This window comes from Drosophila ananassae, chromosome 3R (assembly GCF_017639315.1).
Source record: "Drosophila ananassae strain 14024-0371.13 chromosome 3R, ASM1763931v2, whole genome shotgun sequence".
Taxonomy (NCBI): domain Eukaryota; kingdom Metazoa; phylum Arthropoda; class Insecta; order Diptera; family Drosophilidae; genus Drosophila; species Drosophila ananassae.
The window spans coordinates 10,635,888-10,654,051 of record NC_057930.1 but is presented as its reverse complement, the minus strand read 5'-3'; the positions used below and the strand labels follow the sequence as shown (position 1 = coordinate 10,654,051).

The following is an 18,164-nucleotide window of genomic DNA, read 5'->3' as shown; positions in this document are numbered from 1 at the left end:
GCAGTTTCAATGGATGCATCCGAGATTTGCATGTTACGCATGAAATTTCAGTGTCATTGCAGCGGTGTGGCTGCCACTGGTTGCAATGTCACAGCACAGGATGCACCAGTTGCATACGCTTTGCATACCAATTGGCTGTGTGGTCAGCCAATGTTAATGGGCCAACTATTTCCATTTGGAATTTTAAAGGTAACTTAGTTTGGTTGGTTGGTTGGGATTTTTGAATAATGTTTGAGGTCTTTGTTACAAGTTCTAACCTTTCGGCTTGGTCCATATAGGCTATGCTGTATCTGGATCTAAATCCGCGGATTAAACCAGGCGAAAGACTGGCGGAGCGGAGGAGGAGCTGGATCACAAGGCTTTCTGCTCCAATAGCGCGCGGCGCATTGAGAATTCAATATTTCCAGCCGGACAGAGCCAATGGAGCGGCAACTCAGCTGGACGGGATGGGGATGGGATGGGATGGGTTGGGTAGAAATGGATTGGGTTGGGAAAACTGAGGGCAGGCATGGGCAGCCGCTCCGGCGCAATCGGGGCCCATTAATCATTGGGCCAGTGGCCAGGGAAGAGTTGTACATTTATAGCTAATATGACATAAGTACAAAAGTTGGCAAAAGCCAGAGACAAGGATCTGGCAAGGGACAGAGGCAGGAGCGAGTGCCTTATAATTACGAGCAGAACGAGTCGGCTGCTGGCCGTTCAGTTATAATTACTAGTTTTTAGCTTATAAATTAAGAGGATCATCACTCCGGAGTGGCGCGGGGCCGAAACTGGTATTTGCTCTGTTAGCCAGCCGACTGATATGACAGCATTCCATGTTTGCCGTGGCATCGCCACGTTGTTTGTGGCAATTGCAAACTCTGATTACTCAATGTCATCATCCTCGTCCACGACTCGCTCTCATGCCAGCAGCATCAGCACAGTCGACTCTAGATTCTCCGGGCCGGGCCCAGGAGACTCTTTCCAGAAGCAGGAAGCGTTCTGTGTTCTTCTAAGTTTCAATGTCAGTTTAATTACTTTATGCAATCCGACTGCAAGACGACAGTCGGCCAGCCCAGCCCAGGCCCGGACGATCGTCCCGGGCCGTTGACCAAAGACTGTCTAATGAACTTAGCACGCCCGTTGCATCTCCTGCCAGGAGTGATATTCTTACAGCCTGTTAGTCTGAATCCCTGGCTGGCATTGGCTCCACCCAGATAGAAGTCAGCCTCCCATCTGCAGATCGTACATCTATTTTGGCAAATCTCTGCTTTTTTCCAGTAGCCACCCTTTCAGGCTGTTCTCCATCGCATTTGACCGCTTTAAAAGCAATCAAATATGCGTGACTCGATGTGATTAGGCCGAATGATTGCCTGAAATGATGCTGACATAATTCTCGTTGGCTGCCTTAAGCAGGGTCGACTTCTGGGATTTCCTGTTCTTCTCGAGACTTGTTCCAAGTGGCATTTTAAAAGGCGGTGATCTGGTCATTAAAAAGAACCACACACACACCATCACGAATGCAGAAAGAACTACGCTTAGAAAGAGGTTTATAAAGAATAGCTTAATTTCTGTTTCGCCTGATGGATTTCACGTTTCCTGCCTGCCTGAAAATTACCTATAACATAAATTATAATAAATTTCCTTCACACATTTGCGAAACAAACCCCTGCACTGTGGCGCAGCTCCAGCGCAGCTTTGTCCCAATTAAAAATAATTATCAATCAGACTATTGTAAAATCAGAGAGTGAACTTGGACGGCTAAAACTAATCTAAATAGTCTGGTCTGGCTGGCGTCTATTTAATAAATTGTGTAATTGTTGGGCTAATTAGCATTGGCTGAGTTTGATGCATTTGAGTTTGTTTGCTACAACAGTTGGAATTATGACATTCGTGCCACGATTCGCCTGCATCACATATGGAAGAGATAAACTTTACGAGCGGACATGACTTTCATGCTCCACTGCTGGGCGATGATTAGGAGCTCGAATAAATAATAATAAGCTCAAATGTCTAACAGCCAAGTCTGGCTAACAGGTGAACTTGAACTCGGGTAAAAATATACCCCAAAAAAAAAAGAAAACTAGTAGTAGAGAAAACCAAAATTATTTAACAATTTTTTACGCAATTATGCGGCAACTAACTAACTTGGCTAGCATGCATATGGTGTGCTCTAAGATCAAGGCCGAGCGACCGGCAAGTGATGTCAGCCGGATCCGGGCCACAACCTGGCCGTATCCAAAGTCAAATCTAGAGCCATGGGTGGCTTTTCTTACCGAAGCCGCCCCTCATTTGTGCGTAAATGTGGCAACACACGCGCGTATAATTAGGCGTGTCAATGCCGACGCTTTAAGCCATTTTCATGCCTTATCAGCGGCGACTTCGACACGAGAATTAATTGCTGCCATTTTGATATGCAAAAAGTGCAAAGTACCTTGCAGAAACAATGGTAGTGGTAGAGGGAACTACCTTTTGAAATAGTTTCAGTCTATTTGATCTCATTCATAATGTCTTCAAAGCTCTACAGTCTGGGGAGTATCTAGTATCTTAAAGATACTAAGATTTAAAGCTTAAAAGCCTGAATACCCTATAGTAGAGTATCCCGAAAACGAATCGAAAACATGGTAAGTCTTATCAACTGACGTTGATCTCCAACTGGTGCGTCGTCCGGCCCCAAGAACGGCAGATTGAAGTTGGTGTCGGTTCGGTTTTTGGTTTTATATTTTTTTTGTCGAGGCGGCCTGAGAGCAGGAATGGGAATGGAGCTGTTATGGGAGATGGAGGCAGTGCCGTTTGCGGCTTTTGAGGACAGGCGGCATTAAGCGCCGACAACGCTACCGCCTCGAACTCAAACCAAAAGCCAAGCCGAACGCCGACTGTGACGGCGTTGCTGCTACGTGGGCACAATCGGCTTTATCCGTTTTAATGATCTGGCCCAGTTAGCGAAACGAAAGGGAGCACCAGCCGCCGCCTGCTGCCTGCTGCCGTTCAGCTGGTGAACTGGTGAACGTGCCTGGCCAAAAGCTGGAGCGGACCAGTACTTGGACTCACAAACATACACACGTAGTTGCTGGGGGAAATAAATTTTAGCACTCAACTTGAGACGCTCACTCCATTTATTGCATGAGCTGCAAGACAAATGCATTAGAAGGATCGGATTGGATCTATCGCTATGTATAGCCATCTATATATTTATTGGAAAGTAGGTGCGTGTGGGTATTTCATTTTTCAATAGTCATTGCATAACTGGACTTTGGCGATGCGTTAACGAAGCCATCGAACGCGTTTGAGTTATGAACATGAAATAATGCGCCACAGAGTCTAAAACAGGTGTTGCCACAAACCGCAAACCGTTAGATATCTACCTGCAACATAGGAGCAAGCCAGCAAGGAGAGAAAATCGCCAAATGCCAAACAGGAAAACAGGTAACAGGTAAGACACTGGAACTAGTACCTGTGCCGTCCAACACAGATATAAATACGCAAAATGTGTCTCTAAGCCGCCGGTGGCGAGTAGGTTTGTCAGGCCAAGAGCAGGCAGGCGGTTGCAAGTGATTTGTTGCAAAGTTTATTGGGTGAACTTGATGCAGAAACTGGATTTACATAACGCCAAGGGGACACTTGAAAATTTTATGCAAGGCAGCAGCGGAAATCAATATCCAGTCTCATATATGAAGTTAATTATGGGTGGCGTAGATCTCTCATACACGACACTGAAATCTCATTCCTTTTACATCAAAAGTGGAATAATCTATTTCTAGATAAACATACTATGATAACCAAGACAAACCCATGAATTCACCTTTATACTAAGATATAGTAGGTGCTACTGGGTCGTCTGGAACATCAAGTTTTAATTGCCAGTTTAGAGGCACTTGCCTGGGAGGAATACCTGGGAAAGCCAGGTGCGTGCCCCTGATGAAGATTCAAATATTCCACTCACATGTGCAGACAGCAGCGAGTCGAAAGTTCTCAGCACATTTAAAACTAATTCAGATGATTACAGACAATTGTCGGGTTGTGGTAGGGCCCTGTCCCCGATGCAACTTGAATAATATGCGAAAAAAGCGTTCTATAGAAAAGAATTAGATAATGCGAATAATGTGAAATGCGATGCTGGCGTTACACATCGCTGCTCAGAATTTATGCATGCCTGCCGCTGGATGGGATAGGATGGCATGGTCTGGAGGGAATGGAAACTCTCCTCCACATCAGTGGTCGTCACATGTAATCTAGAATCTTGCCAACGTCTTCATACTTAGTGGGGTAATGTCAGAGTGTCTGTGAAATTTGCGCTCGTTATCGCGTTGCATCGAATCTGGTTGGGAGTTGAAGGTGGGGCGTCTCAATCTCTATTCCTACGGACTACGGACTGCGGACAGAGTGTTGAAAGTTCTGGCGTGTCCATGTTCGGGGTCAGATTACATGACACTGATTCTCCGTCTAACAGACAGCCACGGAGATGTGTTGCATGGCTCGAAAGCATTGCCACAAATGCTGTGGCTTTTTATTGTTCCTATTCCTCCACTACAGGCATCATGATCATCATCATCATCTATAAAGAAAATAGTACCTCGCACTACTTGCATTGGATCTTGGGCCAACGCAAGAATAGTAGGGGGCTACCTCTCCGTACACTTTCCTAGTTATTACTCTGGCGGCTCTCACTGTTGTTCTTGTTTTCGATTCGTTCTTCTTTGGTTTTTGTGATGCCATAATGTGTTTTTATTACGTAACATTAGCCGCCGTCCAATTATGGCAGCCGGTTTCTCACTGTCATCTATGCACTTGTATTCCGGCGCGGATTCGTATGTGGAGTGGAACAGGTGCGCCATAATCCAGAACCAAGAACTAACAACCCAGAACTCCATCTAGCGTCTAGCTAACTTTTTTTTCGGACGCCTGCTGTGCGGCACTTAGGCTAACGAGCAAATGGCACCGACCCCAGGATCGAAACTGTAGCAGATCGGCGGAAACTGATTGAGATATTTCGGAATTCGTTTGGTCAGAACCTGGAATTAGATTCACCGCCTGGGGCTCTCTCTCTAATCCGCTCCAGCCGTGGCAAGAAAAAGCAGTCGAGTGTAATCGCTACACGGTCATTATTATTACCTCGCAGATAAGTATAACTCTATTCTGAACCTGAGAAAGCTTTCATATTATTGTCTGGCGCGTCTTTTGTTACATTTTCAGAGTTTGGAGGCTGGGCACTTGAGACGACTTGGCTGGCTGGGAATGGCTGGCACAAACCGTTAGCTAGCGAAGCTACAAAAAGGTCCAAGTCTGGGCCAAGAAGAAACGTTGACGGAAGTACAAAACGGCAACTACAATCATTTGTACTATGTAGCCGGTTGGCTGGCCAGTCATTATGTTAACCAACACAATGAAACCTGCGAAGCTGATGCTGCGACTAAGGTTGCACAGTAAGAAATAGAGACTGTCTCTACGGTTTAGATGAAGCTGCTGCTTGGATGATAGTATTTTTTGTCAGTGCTGGACTTACCTTCACAGTGGAAGCCATTGCCGCGATAGCCCGGAAAGCAGGTACACGTAAAGCTGCCCAGTGTATTTGTGCAATGGGCAAACACATCGCACGGCCGCTGTTTGCATTCGTTCTCATCTGGGGAGGGAGACGGAGTAGAAGAGTTGTTTCAGCACCACGGGCTCTAACAGTTATGCAAGACGAGACGCCGCCATTAAATACTACTCACCTTTGTCCACGCAATTGCAACCGCCGTAGCCGTCATTGCAATGGCAGACGCCATTCAAACACGCGCCATGAGTGCACTGGGTGCCATCCTTATCACAGTCATCTAAACGCGAAATTCAAGAACATTATTAGCCATTAAGCTTTCACGAGATCTCATATAGATAGTAATAGTACTGGTAATAGTCTTACTTGTGCATTTGAGCTCTTTGCTCAGCTCATCGGAACCCAGATAACAGTCCTGGGTGCCGTCGCATAGTTTCGATAGTTCGTACAGCTGCAAATAGTCGGTGGACTCGTTGACTTGGCAGCCAAAGTAGCCATCCTCGAGGTTCAGGTAGAAGACCTCACCCCGAAACCGACTGTTCCCTCTTAGGTTAGCGGACCTTTTGAATGGTTGCCGTAGTTGTGAAAATTGTGAATGTACCTGCAGAGATGAACAATAGAATTGGATTAGTTAATTGCACGCACTAAAACGAGGAAGTTGTTTATGTTAAGTTACTAAGTGGCAGTTGCCCCCAGCTATGACCCCTTTTTCTAATGCCTGTCTAAATGCTAATAAGATGCAACTTTGTGTTGGCACTAACATGTTTTAGAGGCCATAAATTTCAAAGGGTTCCTAAAAGGTTACTCATTATTTTATAAAGATTGTCATTTGTTTGTCTAGCAATACTAGAAACATTTAGCAATAGTAGAAACATTGAAGAACAATGACCCATTTCCTGGGTTGTCTCCAGCTTTAAACACATCTATTAATAGGGCTAAGCCCTGCCCTAATGCCAACCTTCGCTGCAACCTCATTCCGAACCGAAGAGCGTATTAGGGGGCCAAGCCGGTTTCGCTAAACTAATTTAAATTCAAATTAGATACAGCAAAGTTAGCAGGCGTAGCACCGGCAGCTCTTCTTCAGATTTCTCAACCCAATGTGGTCCATATGGGCACGACCCGATCGTACAGGTACAGATATGTATATTCGTCTATATGGAAACATACTAACACAGTGTCTGTTTGTGTTGTCGAGCCGAGCCGCCACTTAATTGTTACACTTGGCTGACTTTACTTTTTAGCAAAACAAAAGTTGTTTGCCGCTTGCCATATTTTCTTGGCCAAAAACTTTGCCGTCTGGCTGGCAGCTCAGATCGGGTGTTGTTTTTTTCTGCTGTTCGCTGTTAGATGGCTGACTGGGAAACAAGTTTGTCACTTAAGACCTTTTCGCGCTCCAACAAAAATGAATTAAAACTAGTTTCCTCCAAACTCAAATGTATTTGTCGCATTGCTGGTGTTGTACATGTACGATTGTACTTCTATTTTTGTAGCTTGTTGAATTCAACTTCCTACGCTCAAATATAGTTATTAAGTGGTTAGATTAGATTTGGAAAAGGTTTAAATATTTTTAAAACAAGCTAAATAGTTTTATAATCGAGAAAATAGTCTAATACCTTAGGGGCTTAATAGTTCGTGGCTCGTTAGAGTTCTAGTGTAAGAGCTTATATACAATTTCTTGATATAATCGGGGTTTCCTTTGCTCAGTTCACTGACTCAATTACGTGCTGCTAGTTCTTTTTCAATTACCGCTTGCCTCCAACAGAAATCTCGCTAAAATTTTCCCAGTTTCCCCCGGCCAAGACCAATTTTCTCTTCTTTTGTTTTTTAAGGGGCCTAATGAGCACCGGGGAGGCCATCCATAAAAAAGCAACTTAAATTGCTTTGCGACCCTGCTGCCGAAGGTGTGAACATGAGGCACTGGCTGTCAAGTTCAAGTTTAGCCGCGAATTGTTTTAGGCAGATTCTTATCGGGCTGCTGGTGGAGGAGTTTCTGCCGGAGAGGCACCCGCATGTGGCCGCCCCCCCATGTTCTGGGCTGCTCCCTGGGTTTTCAATTGCTTTTTTGTGCGCCTGGATTGGGGAGTGTGTGTGTGTTTGTGTGTGCTTTGCGATCGCTTCACGCCATGCAACGCTAACGGCCTTGCTAAACAATAGATTCCGCCGACTCTGCGACTTTTATCAATTGACAGTCAGGCAGGAAGGCGGGTGGGCAGGCGGCACATGCACTCAACTGAGGCACAAAGCCAACAACTTGAACAACAGCAACTGCAACAATTAAAGGTGTGCGAGCAAAGATGTGCGCAGCCGATGTGGATGTGGATGCTGGTGCTGGTGCTGATACTGATGCCACTGCGGACTCATGACGAGGATGATAATGATGATGATGATGCGACTGGGCTGCTGAAAGCTCCCATGACATTGAGCGTTGTGCCAGCGACTACAATGCACGGTGCAATTTTTCGTAGCCAAGCTTGTTAACAGGCTCAGTGACATCGGCAGACAGATGACGACGTTGCACGTCAGCGCTCAAGTGTTCGAGAGCTCAAGTGCATATCCGTTATAACTGTCAATGGGCATTAACTCCCTCCCAATGAGCAGAGATTTTCTGTTATTTCATATCAGTGAGGCCCCAGGGACACAGGAGTTACTAAAACGGGACTAAGGAACTCCAATGTCGAGTGTTTGATCTCCAAAATAGCTCTCATTCTGCCTATAGAGTCTCTAGTTTAAGAAAACAAAAGCATCAAGCTCAATAACAAATATTCCATGGAATAAAAGAATCTACATTCTCCATCGCCAACTAGCCATGCTTTGAAAAAGCCAACCATTCGTCAGTCAGATTCATTTGATTGGCAAAAAAGAAGGCAGGTATATCCACCGAATTCTCAATTAATTATAATCATATCTAGCTAATCAAATGAATTATGAGCGCGTCGCATAAATCAAGTCCCAGTCCCAAAGCACAAAAGAAAGCAAATGCATAAAAGAATATCAAGAGGTAAGATCCATTGACAGAGTGTCGCAAAGAAAACCACAAACGGGCTGAAGTCGCACAAGTCAATGAACTCGACGACTTTCGGCTTAGAGAATTCTTCTGGCCAATTTCTCAAACCAGCTGCCCTGTTAGCCGCCGGAGTTCCCTCATTCACACCGGACACCCCTGTCACCTAGCACCTCCGCCTCTCCGGCTGCACAAATCGATGACTATCAAAGCGTTTTTACAGCTAATGCGGCTATTTTTATTCATTACGTTTTCTTGGCTTTCTTCCATCGATTGGCTTCGTTCGGATTTGGTTTGGTTTGGTTTGGTTCCCCGGTCGGTCGGTCAGTCGTTGACCGTGGTGATTCTGCTCTTCCGCTGGCCCTATCATTACTAGTCTCTCAGCCCATCATTGTTGGCTCTCGACTGCCAAATTATTTGCTTAGCATCCCAGAACCCTCCTGCAGATTTCGCAGCTAGCTGTTAGTTTTAATAAATATGATTTGCCTATGTCCGAGTCATTTTGCAGTAATTTCTTTTTATGGCTCATTTGCATGAGAGGAGGGGTCTTTCTCCGGACAGGTTCCGTTAGGTCATCAAGGGTTCCATCGTTATAATTTGTTCCCTCTCTTCGGAGTCGGGGTTCTGCGTATTGTTTCTTTTTCAAATGGACTTTTGTTTGTTCTCTGGCTGGATGGGGTTCTTTCACTCCGAATCTGTATATTTGTTCGGAAATTTGTTTCATAATGAGGTGGCAGATCGTAAATTTAATCATATACTTCTTTTCCTCGGCTCTTTGTTGACTCCTTTCGAGAACCCATAAATTAATTATGACCCCTGCGCTAACCGTTGATGTCAGACTCTGATCTAATCGTATCGATATTCTGCTTTACCGCCTCAACTTAACACTAATTAGCTTTACGATACAATAGGTGTAGGTGGCTTTTGAAATACTTACTGCACTCGAGAGTAGTAGCACTATCCACGTGACTAGTGGCAAAAATATTTTCATTTTTGCTGCAAAGAGAAGAGAGAAGAAAAGGTTTACATTAAAAACTGTTGAAAATCAATTAAAAGCACGTTAAGCTAAGAAAAAATAAATACCATTAAGACCGCCAGGGAATATCCACTTATGGCTAAGACTCTTTTCGGCTTAGGCCGCTCTCTTCTCGCCGCAAAACAAATAAAAATAATTAACTTTAAAATGTTGGGCACGCACAAACAAACAAAACAGGAAAAAAAAAAATAACTACAATTGGCCTGGTCATCTCGGACAGGTGCCAAAAAATAACAATAAAGGAGAAACAAAAGACAAATGCGCCAAGTCGGGTAAATGACACTTGAAATTTATGCGCAAACATGAGTCCCAGGTCCCAGGCCCCAGGCTTATCGCTTCCTTTTGCCTTTCCCTGAAAAATTATAAATATAAATGTCCAAACAACGGTACCGGCATAAAAATATATAATACCCAAACACCTTTAGACGAGGCAGAAATTTTTAATGCTCGCAATATTCATTGTTCGCTACCTGTTGGCGATTTTCTCACGCATTCATTTTCCACTTTCAGTTTTTAGTTTTTAGTTTTCAGACGCCGTCGACTGATTTTCATCAGAGTTTGGCCCGAGAAACGAGAAAAATGAAAAAAAACGGGCACTGGACATTGTGTTAATTGGGTAGAATGACTGAAAATTGTGCCCCGCCTGGGGTTTTGGGAAAATGTCATAATTTTGTGCGAACTCCGATAGCATCTTTATATGGAAGGTGGTGTGCGCTTTCTCATACCTATTACATAAGATCATTTGAGACGGAAGTCTCTGGGAAGTGTGATTTTCTAGCCCAAAAACAGAAAAACTTATAAGCCCCTATATATGATCTATTATAATTTGTTATACTATAATTTCAGTGTAGAATCCATCCATCCTAATGAGGTCCAACTGCAGCAGTGGCGGATGGGGCGTGAACAAACAACTTTCTTAACCCGGCGTGAATGTTTTAACGTGTGTTAAAAAATATTTGCCATTATCTGTCTGTAAGCCAGGAGAGTGAACTGGAAAAACAGCGCCTGCGGCTGGCCATAAAACTCTCAACGGGCTAAAGGTAAGCCAAGGTACATGGCCAGTTGGGAGTTGGGTTTCCCTTTTGGACCACGATTTATCTATTTCGGTTTATCAGCTAATAAACGCTTAAATAAAATACACACTCTGAGCTAAATTACATGCGCTTTGCAGGAGGAGGAAGTCTGGCGGAGATTGCAGCAGTGGGCACCGACGAGGTTTGGATCCGAGTCTTGTTTGCGCTGGCCAACCGGGCCATAAAAAGAATTGGCCGAGGCCATAGATTTGCTTCGTTCTAACGACATTTGAAGTGCTGCAGCCCAGCGTCTAATCTTGTTTTGGCCGTTTCCCAGATCCGAGTGAGCTGGGCCAGCGGCCGTTGGCGATTTGTGTTTGCCCATGTTCATGATCACTTAATTAAAGCTGGCCCCTGGTTTCCTCGATTCCACAGCTCCCAAAGCTTCCACTTCGGCGTAGGCTTTTTATGCTTATTGTGTATTGTGGCTGCAGAAAATATGCTGTGATGCCTGATGCCTGCCTGATAAATTTATGTGGCCACAAAATGAGCGTAATTTGGTTGGTTCTTTCTCTGGGACTTCCTTGGCTCCCTTTGGCTGACAAGCTGATATATGTGCGTGATAAATGTGGCAAGTGCGGTTTCTTGTTTCCCTCGGTTGCTGATTTTTCCTCGATTGGAAATCACGAAATGCCCGAAACTTTGAAGGCAATTGCGCCTCGGTGAAAAAACTAGGATTCTTAATCTTCCGCACGTATTTCGAATTCTCAAGCTATCGGGAACTATAGAAACCTCAATAGGAATTATCTGCCACGTTTCTAATGGCTTTCTTGTACTTTTTTAGCTAGTATAACGGCGGATGTCAAAACGGCGGATGTCGATAATTAGCGAAGTTTGACAGTGTTGGTAAAGGCTATGTTCCATGCAGATTGGCAGCACTTAAAAATAAATGGCTTTCTATGTACTTCGTCAGCTGGTGTGCGTAATAATTCAAAATGGCGGAAATCGGTAATTAGAGCAGGTTGACAGTGTTGGTAAAGGCTATATAGAATGCAAAATAAGAGCTTCCGGTTGAACTATGAAATTAAAATTCAATATTTAATAGCCTTTATAACAAACTATTTAAGATATAAATATAATTATTATTTCTCTATGCTTGAATTTAACTCCCATAAGCATATTTTTGAACTAACGGCATAATTTCCTTAAGATCTACGCACTCATGCCCACAGATCTTATCAAAATATTTGTACAATGTCAAATAATTTTTGAATGAAGGCCAAAACAGCCGCCGTCCACTTCAAGCCAAGTCTAAGCCGCTTGTCGGTGGCTAAGGCCGAAAAGACGTTGAATCGAAAAACTGGCTCTTCCTTTTGGCCCGATCGCAGCGGCTGATGTTGTTGCCGAGAAGCTGTCAACGCTATCGCCGCCATCAACGTCACTGTCGTTGTTGCTGCCCCCTGTCTCTGGGGATGATCTCATCTGGTCCTAACCTGTCTAGCCACTAAATCAAAGTCAAAGAAGCGAGTGACACATTTTTGCCCCGATCGCCCGAAAAATACTCTCCACAAAGGCAAATATATACGTAAAATTAATGATGGCATCTTTATTAAAAATAAATGCTGATAGCTTGAAAGATGTGTTTCTCGCTAAACAAACATTTTGTGCATCATCTGTACTGTGGAATGGGATGGGGATTGGAAACACCAGGGAACACACCCAAAAAAAAGTAAAAAAGTACAGGTATGCGACCGGATGCTGACGGCGTCATCGTTGCAATCGACAGTAGTTGGGAATTTTTCGTATTTACTTGTGTATTTCAAGTGTAATTTTGCTTTGAATGTCGCGAACGGTAATTGGGATTTGATTGATTCTTAAATTGCAGGCGGCGCCCCATTTTTAGTTTTTATACACAAGTATTTTGTGACATAAATCTCGCATAATCGATTTAATCTGCCCCTGGCCACGCCTCCACCTGCCGGTGGGTCCCCATCAATTAATTATACTTTTTCAATGTCAAACTGTCGCTGGCAACTGGAAAGAAGGTGCGTCCTCGGAGGCTGCTTAACCCTTTTTCATTAAGCGGCATAAATCTTGGGGCGCCTGCAAAACGAAACCTGTGAGAGGGATCTCTGATCTTGGGGCTTAGCGTTTTTTCTAATTGCAGGTCTTCCAGCGCCTCGATGTGAAGGTCACTGACAGCATTAAGTACACAGAGATAAAATAGTAAAGGGTTTATTTTTTTGCAAACCAACACCATTTTAATCTTTTTTCTAGAGATTTTTCCCCTTTTTTCCCAGTGAGTTGTATGTTATATGCTTATAAGTTCGCGCCTGGCAGACAATGCCGCCGGCCTGTCTCCAACAAGAAGCTGCGGGCAAGAGGCAAAAGGGGCGGGGCACCCTGGGCTACACTCCACAGATACCATATATTCACCTGCCCGCATGCCACCAAACTGCAGCAACCAGTTCGCATGAAAATGCATAATCAATCACCAACGACAACATAAACCAGAAAATAAAGTCTTTTTGTGGCAGAAGATGGAATGCTCTTGTAAAAAGATTATCTTAATTTTGACTCATTTTGGAGGTAAATCCATAGATTTTAAAAATCATTTAAAAAATGTAAATCTTTGAGTTTATTTTTCAAAGTGCGTCCTAAAAGATATTGCACATTGGTGTGGAAGTTAGGGTATTGCCACATTCCGGGACCCATTGACCGTATCATTGGTGCATCTTCATCTGGCCTGACAATTCGCACGACGCGAATGTCAAGGTGCGATTGCCCGATCTACTTGTTATATATATATACTGGTATACCAGTACCTATATAGTCGCACCACTTTACTGGAGCAGCTTCAGCCGACGCGTCTCCACTTGTTAACAATTCGTGTAAAGTTGCCGCTCATTAAAAACTCATAAATCAGGGCAGCCGGGAAGGGGCTGCTGGGACAAGAGCAATCGGAGGCTGAAGTAATTGCCGTTGCTGGCCCAGTGTCAAAATAAAGGAACTCGGCAGCGGAAATGATCGACCACCAGGTGGTGGTGGTGCTGGTGCTGGTACAGCTATCTGCTGTACAGCTATACGCCAGTGGTTTCCGCATATCGGAGGTCTTGGATGGGTCTTTGATTAATGATAAATGCGCTCGTCGCATCCGCCGCTATGACATTTATCCAGCGCCGCCTGAGAACCCGCAAAAGAAGTGGGATCTAAAGCCGAAGTTGCAGTTAAAGCCATTAAGCCCTTCTAGAGCTGGAGTTGGAACTGGAGTTTAAGCTGGACCTGGAGCTGGAGTTGGAGCTGGAGCTGCTTGGGCGCACAATTTAAAGCAGAAACTAACGCAGTTAGACAACAAAACCACTTTCAAGAGTTGGCTGGCAAACAGGGAAAACGGCTTTCAACTCGTTTCGCTGGCCGATCGGTATTGCAGTTGTGTTGCACTGCCAGGAAAATCGGTTTTCAATTGGTTTTAAAGATTCTGTATCACTTTTTCTGAAGCAAGTCTCTAGAATCTTACAATTTTTTAAAAAATATTTCAAAAACTTTTCCAGATCACTTTAGATTTCATACGAAAAACGGACTAAATTTTCTCTGTGTTGAATTGCTGCTGATTTTTCTGCTGCCGTGGGTGCAGCCGTGGCATGTTGCATGCTGCTAGTACGTTCAACTTTTCCAGTTAACAGTTAGATTTTGAAATAGCCAGCAGCATTGGCATCGGCTTTGGCTTCGACTCTGACTCTGGTATGGTACTGGCATACCAGTTTTCTGGCCACGGCCTGAGAACCCGGCGATCAAGATGCGCAGCTCCACGACGGAAGGAAATTGCAGTCCATGTTCGGGGCTTCGTTCGTTGGATTGCGCACATCAAATAAATACTGGTACTTGGCAATTTTTGTGTTAAAACAAAATTAAAGCAATGCAAGCGATGCGGCTATTGCCTGGCTGCTGCGGTGTAACATTAACCCAAATACATAATTCTTGGACAAGGATCGGCACATTAATCATTGGCAAAGGGGACAGCTTGTGGTGCGCCAGCATATTTGGGTTTATGGGTGAGAGTTCCACAAAAGCCGATGCAGGAAGTCATTAGAGGGGTCCGCGGAATTCATCTGGGATTGTATCATTCTTGGAAGTTTTGGCTTTTGAGGATTTTTTTTTGCTTCAAGGTCTCTTTCTATAGGTATTTTTGGCAAGGTCTGGGAAAAGATTATCTTGTGACAGGGCAACGAAAGCCACATTATACTGGTTTTCGGCATTCTTGGATATTCTATTGAATTTTATAAGCAAGAAAATGTATAAGCACTGATGTCCTTAAAGCTTGAAAGTTAAGTCCCTAGACTGGAACTGTGTATTAATTTATATGTGACATTGGTAGTGAGACATTACAAGATATTTCAGAGAACAATGTATATTTCTTGTCAGCGGGGAAGCGACTCGATCGGATTGACTTCAGCTGACTGTTGACAAGTTTCTGATAAGATTAATATGCCGCACGAGCTTAAAGGTTAAGCATGCAAATCAGGCGGCCGGAGGGAAGCATTGACCGCTCAGAAGGACATGTACTTGGCCAGGAGGAATTCATTGTAACAGAAGGAGGCTTCTGAGGCTGCATGAGGCAGAAGCAGTCGCAGCAGCAGCAGCAGGAGGCTGAATCGCCACCAGGTACGAGCTACTAAATCTCTTTATTGGATAGTGCCAACACAATGGGGGAACTGAACTGGAGACGCCGACTTATTTGTAGTAGCTCTGGCCACTACGCACGGGCCTGATGTATTGTCTTTTATTTAACTTAATTTTTTTGTTGTGTTGTTAACTTTTTAGCCCCTTGTTTATGGTGTGTGTGTTGCCTGGGTGCCTGTTTTGTTTATGCACCCAATGAGATCGAGTCGATACGCTTCGATTTGTTAAGAGATGGCACTTAAAAAGGGGGAAGCTGGTGGTGTCGCATTGACATAATTGAGACATTATCGATGGCCTCATTGGCGGACTTCATTTGCTGAATACAAAGAGGGCCAGAAAAATGGCCAGCACGGATCGGCTGGAAAATGTCAAGGTTACATTGCCGACCTTTTGCCAACAAGCACGAAGCTCAGACAATTTAAATGCAATTTTTGCTTAAATAAGAAATAAAATCCGCAAACCAGGCGTACATCTGCAATACGAAACGTATCGAAAGGCAACAAAAAGAAAAAACAAATATTTGCTAATTTATCCTGTACGTGTCCTCCAACTAAGTGCACAGGTTTTGGGCCTTAAGCCGGCGAACCAGCTGCATTCCCCGTCCACCTCCTCCAGGTAAAGCATCTCCTGACCATCGCGTCTCTTTGGGCCGTGTTGATTGTTTGCGTTGCTGGCTGCGCTGGCTGTTAAAATGCCTTTGATCTTCTGATATTTCTTGGCCCTGCTGGTTGGTCTCTTGGCAAGGCTCTTACCCAGCGGACATGCCAAAAAGCCCAGCCCAGCCCATCCCAGCCCAGCTCAGCCCAGTCTAGTCCATTCCAACCCCAAGAGCAAGACCAAGACCAAGTCCAAGTCCGACTCCGAGTCGCAGTCGCAGACACACGGCGGGCGTATTTAACTTGACTTTGACTGGCTCCAACTTCAGCTATAGCTTCTAGGCCCTTTTCTGGCCTCTGCGGGCAACTTGTTAAAAAGAATGTCGACTCCAGGCGACGCATGTTTTTTATTTTTCCCCTTTCGGTTGGAGGTTTCTGGTTGGGGCACTGAAATTTCGCTTTCATTGCCCCGGCCATGACGCTGTTGTTTTCGTTTTCCCATATTTAACCCAGAAATTAGCCGCGGCTAGTGTTCGAGTAGTTGACTAACCCACTGATATGTTGGCAACCCTGGCCCCGGCCCCGGCCCCGGTCCATCCGTCCATCAGACCGGCCCTTTTAATGCATTTTCAATGGCTTACCTGGGCGCAGTCGCACAGAGCGGGGGCAGAGAGGTGTTAATTAGGCTTTTTATAGTGTGTCATGACTTAAGCTGCGGCCTCGGCTTTCTGGGGGCTTTCAATGTGCAACATTATTGACAAAGCAATCTGCGGGGCCCTCGCTAAACATAAATGTCAATATTTATTTACGCCGCTGCGGTCGCAATTTATTTCAAGATTTTAATTGAAAAGGCAGGCCACAGAGGCTGCGATCTGGACTGTGGCTTCAATTTGCAGCACAATGTGTCTAAGCTGAGCCTCGTAAATGTCCAGTCCGCCATAAATTGTTGTCCACACTGAGGGAAATGTGACCTAAAAAAAATTGGACCGCAGGGTCCTTAGAAAAATCGTTTTCGAAGAATGAACGTGAGACGTTCTGAGTGCATTCTTTCAATCAATTTATACAAATACGATTCGCCATTATGTCCTATTAAATTTAATGCCTTTGCAAATACGTTTGGGTTCAAACCAAATCCGAACTCTCTACTTTCATAATCAAATTTTATTGCCAAATTTTTATAATGCAATCACCCGAAGTTGAAATTGCAATAATAACAAAGAAAAACACTTATTGCACTACATTAATGGCCGAAACAGGTATTACACAAATGGTACACCATAAAATCATTCAGATAATCTGTAATTTATTCCCATTTCCAATTACACTCTTCAAATATGTACACTGCACTGCACTGATTCCAGGTACTGACACACTTTCTTGGAGTGTATGTAGGTACGGAGGAAACCTCGGCCCACATGTGTCGAGGCTTTGTGTTTTTTGTGTGGCATGCAGACCTGACCTCCAATCGACAGAGCCTGTGGCGCCTTCGACGGCTTTCCAAACTGCACAATTTTCGCCTACGCCGGGTGAAAGAGTCTCGCCGAAAGCTGGAGGAGGAGGAGTTGGCCATAAATGGACACACACGATCTGGGGAGTACAGTCCCCAGTCCGCCATAAATGGATCTGGCCATTAGAAAGGTAAATTACAGTCGATTTAATTCAATGCAGGAGGGACGGGCCAGTCAACACTAATTACAAGTGTCTGTTTCTGGTGACCTTTCGTCCGCTCCGGTGATTTGACTAACAACTCCATACAACTATGTAGGGTTATCTACTCCCTTCTGGGCCCTACTGATTAGGGCCCTGTCTGGGATCCGCTGTATAAAAAACAATCAATCATAAAAGGCCTGGCTGTGACTAACGGAAATAAACAGATACCCTGGGCTGGTGGATTTCAAATTCAAGAACCCAAAAAGATGGTGCGTAAAGCAGGTTTTTCCAAACTCCACTCCACTCCACACAGTTGGGCCTTCTTACAATTCTAATTTATATGACTTTTACGTAGCTATCCGGCGGAAGTAAACCTTAGCCGGTGTTGGTGTCTTGCCACTTCTTCTGTTGCTTCTGCCACTTCTTGGCCATGTTTATTTGTGTTGTAAATTGCGAATGCGCCCCAAAGCAACAACAAAAGGGGGAAAACATAACGCGCAGTCGCGCACTTTAATAAACAACAAAAGAAACATTACACTGTGAACAATTTAATGTTCACAGTTAGAATTAGGGGGACTAATAGTTTCATTTGAGATTTTAAAAAAATATTTCATTAAAGCAAGTTGATGAATTTTTCAGAACTCTAGAAGCCTTGAAGATAGTTCTAACCCTTCCT

General features: G+C 44.3%; 1 protein-coding gene across 34 annotated transcripts in view; it reads right to left on the bottom strand.

Moving 5' to 3' along the window:
* Nucleotides 1–18,164, bottom strand: part of LOC6506596 — a 129,200-nt gene that overhangs the window by 85,976 nt on the left and 25,060 nt on the right. For all 34 annotated transcript variants that reach the window (XM_044716232.1, XM_044716235.1, XM_044716238.1 and 31 more), the window contains exons 3-6: nucleotides 9,451–9,509; nucleotides 5,879–6,113; nucleotides 5,691–5,792; nucleotides 5,483–5,599 (exon numbers count right to left, since the gene is read on the bottom strand). In XM_044716232.1, coding sequence (XP_044572167.1) covers nucleotides 5,483–5,599; nucleotides 5,691–5,792; nucleotides 5,879–6,113; nucleotides 9,451–9,504 — 508 coding nt within the window. In that variant the 5' untranslated portion in view covers nucleotides 9,505–9,509. The remainder of the gene's footprint in view (nucleotides 1–5,482; nucleotides 5,600–5,690; nucleotides 5,793–5,878; nucleotides 6,114–9,450; nucleotides 9,510–18,164) is intronic.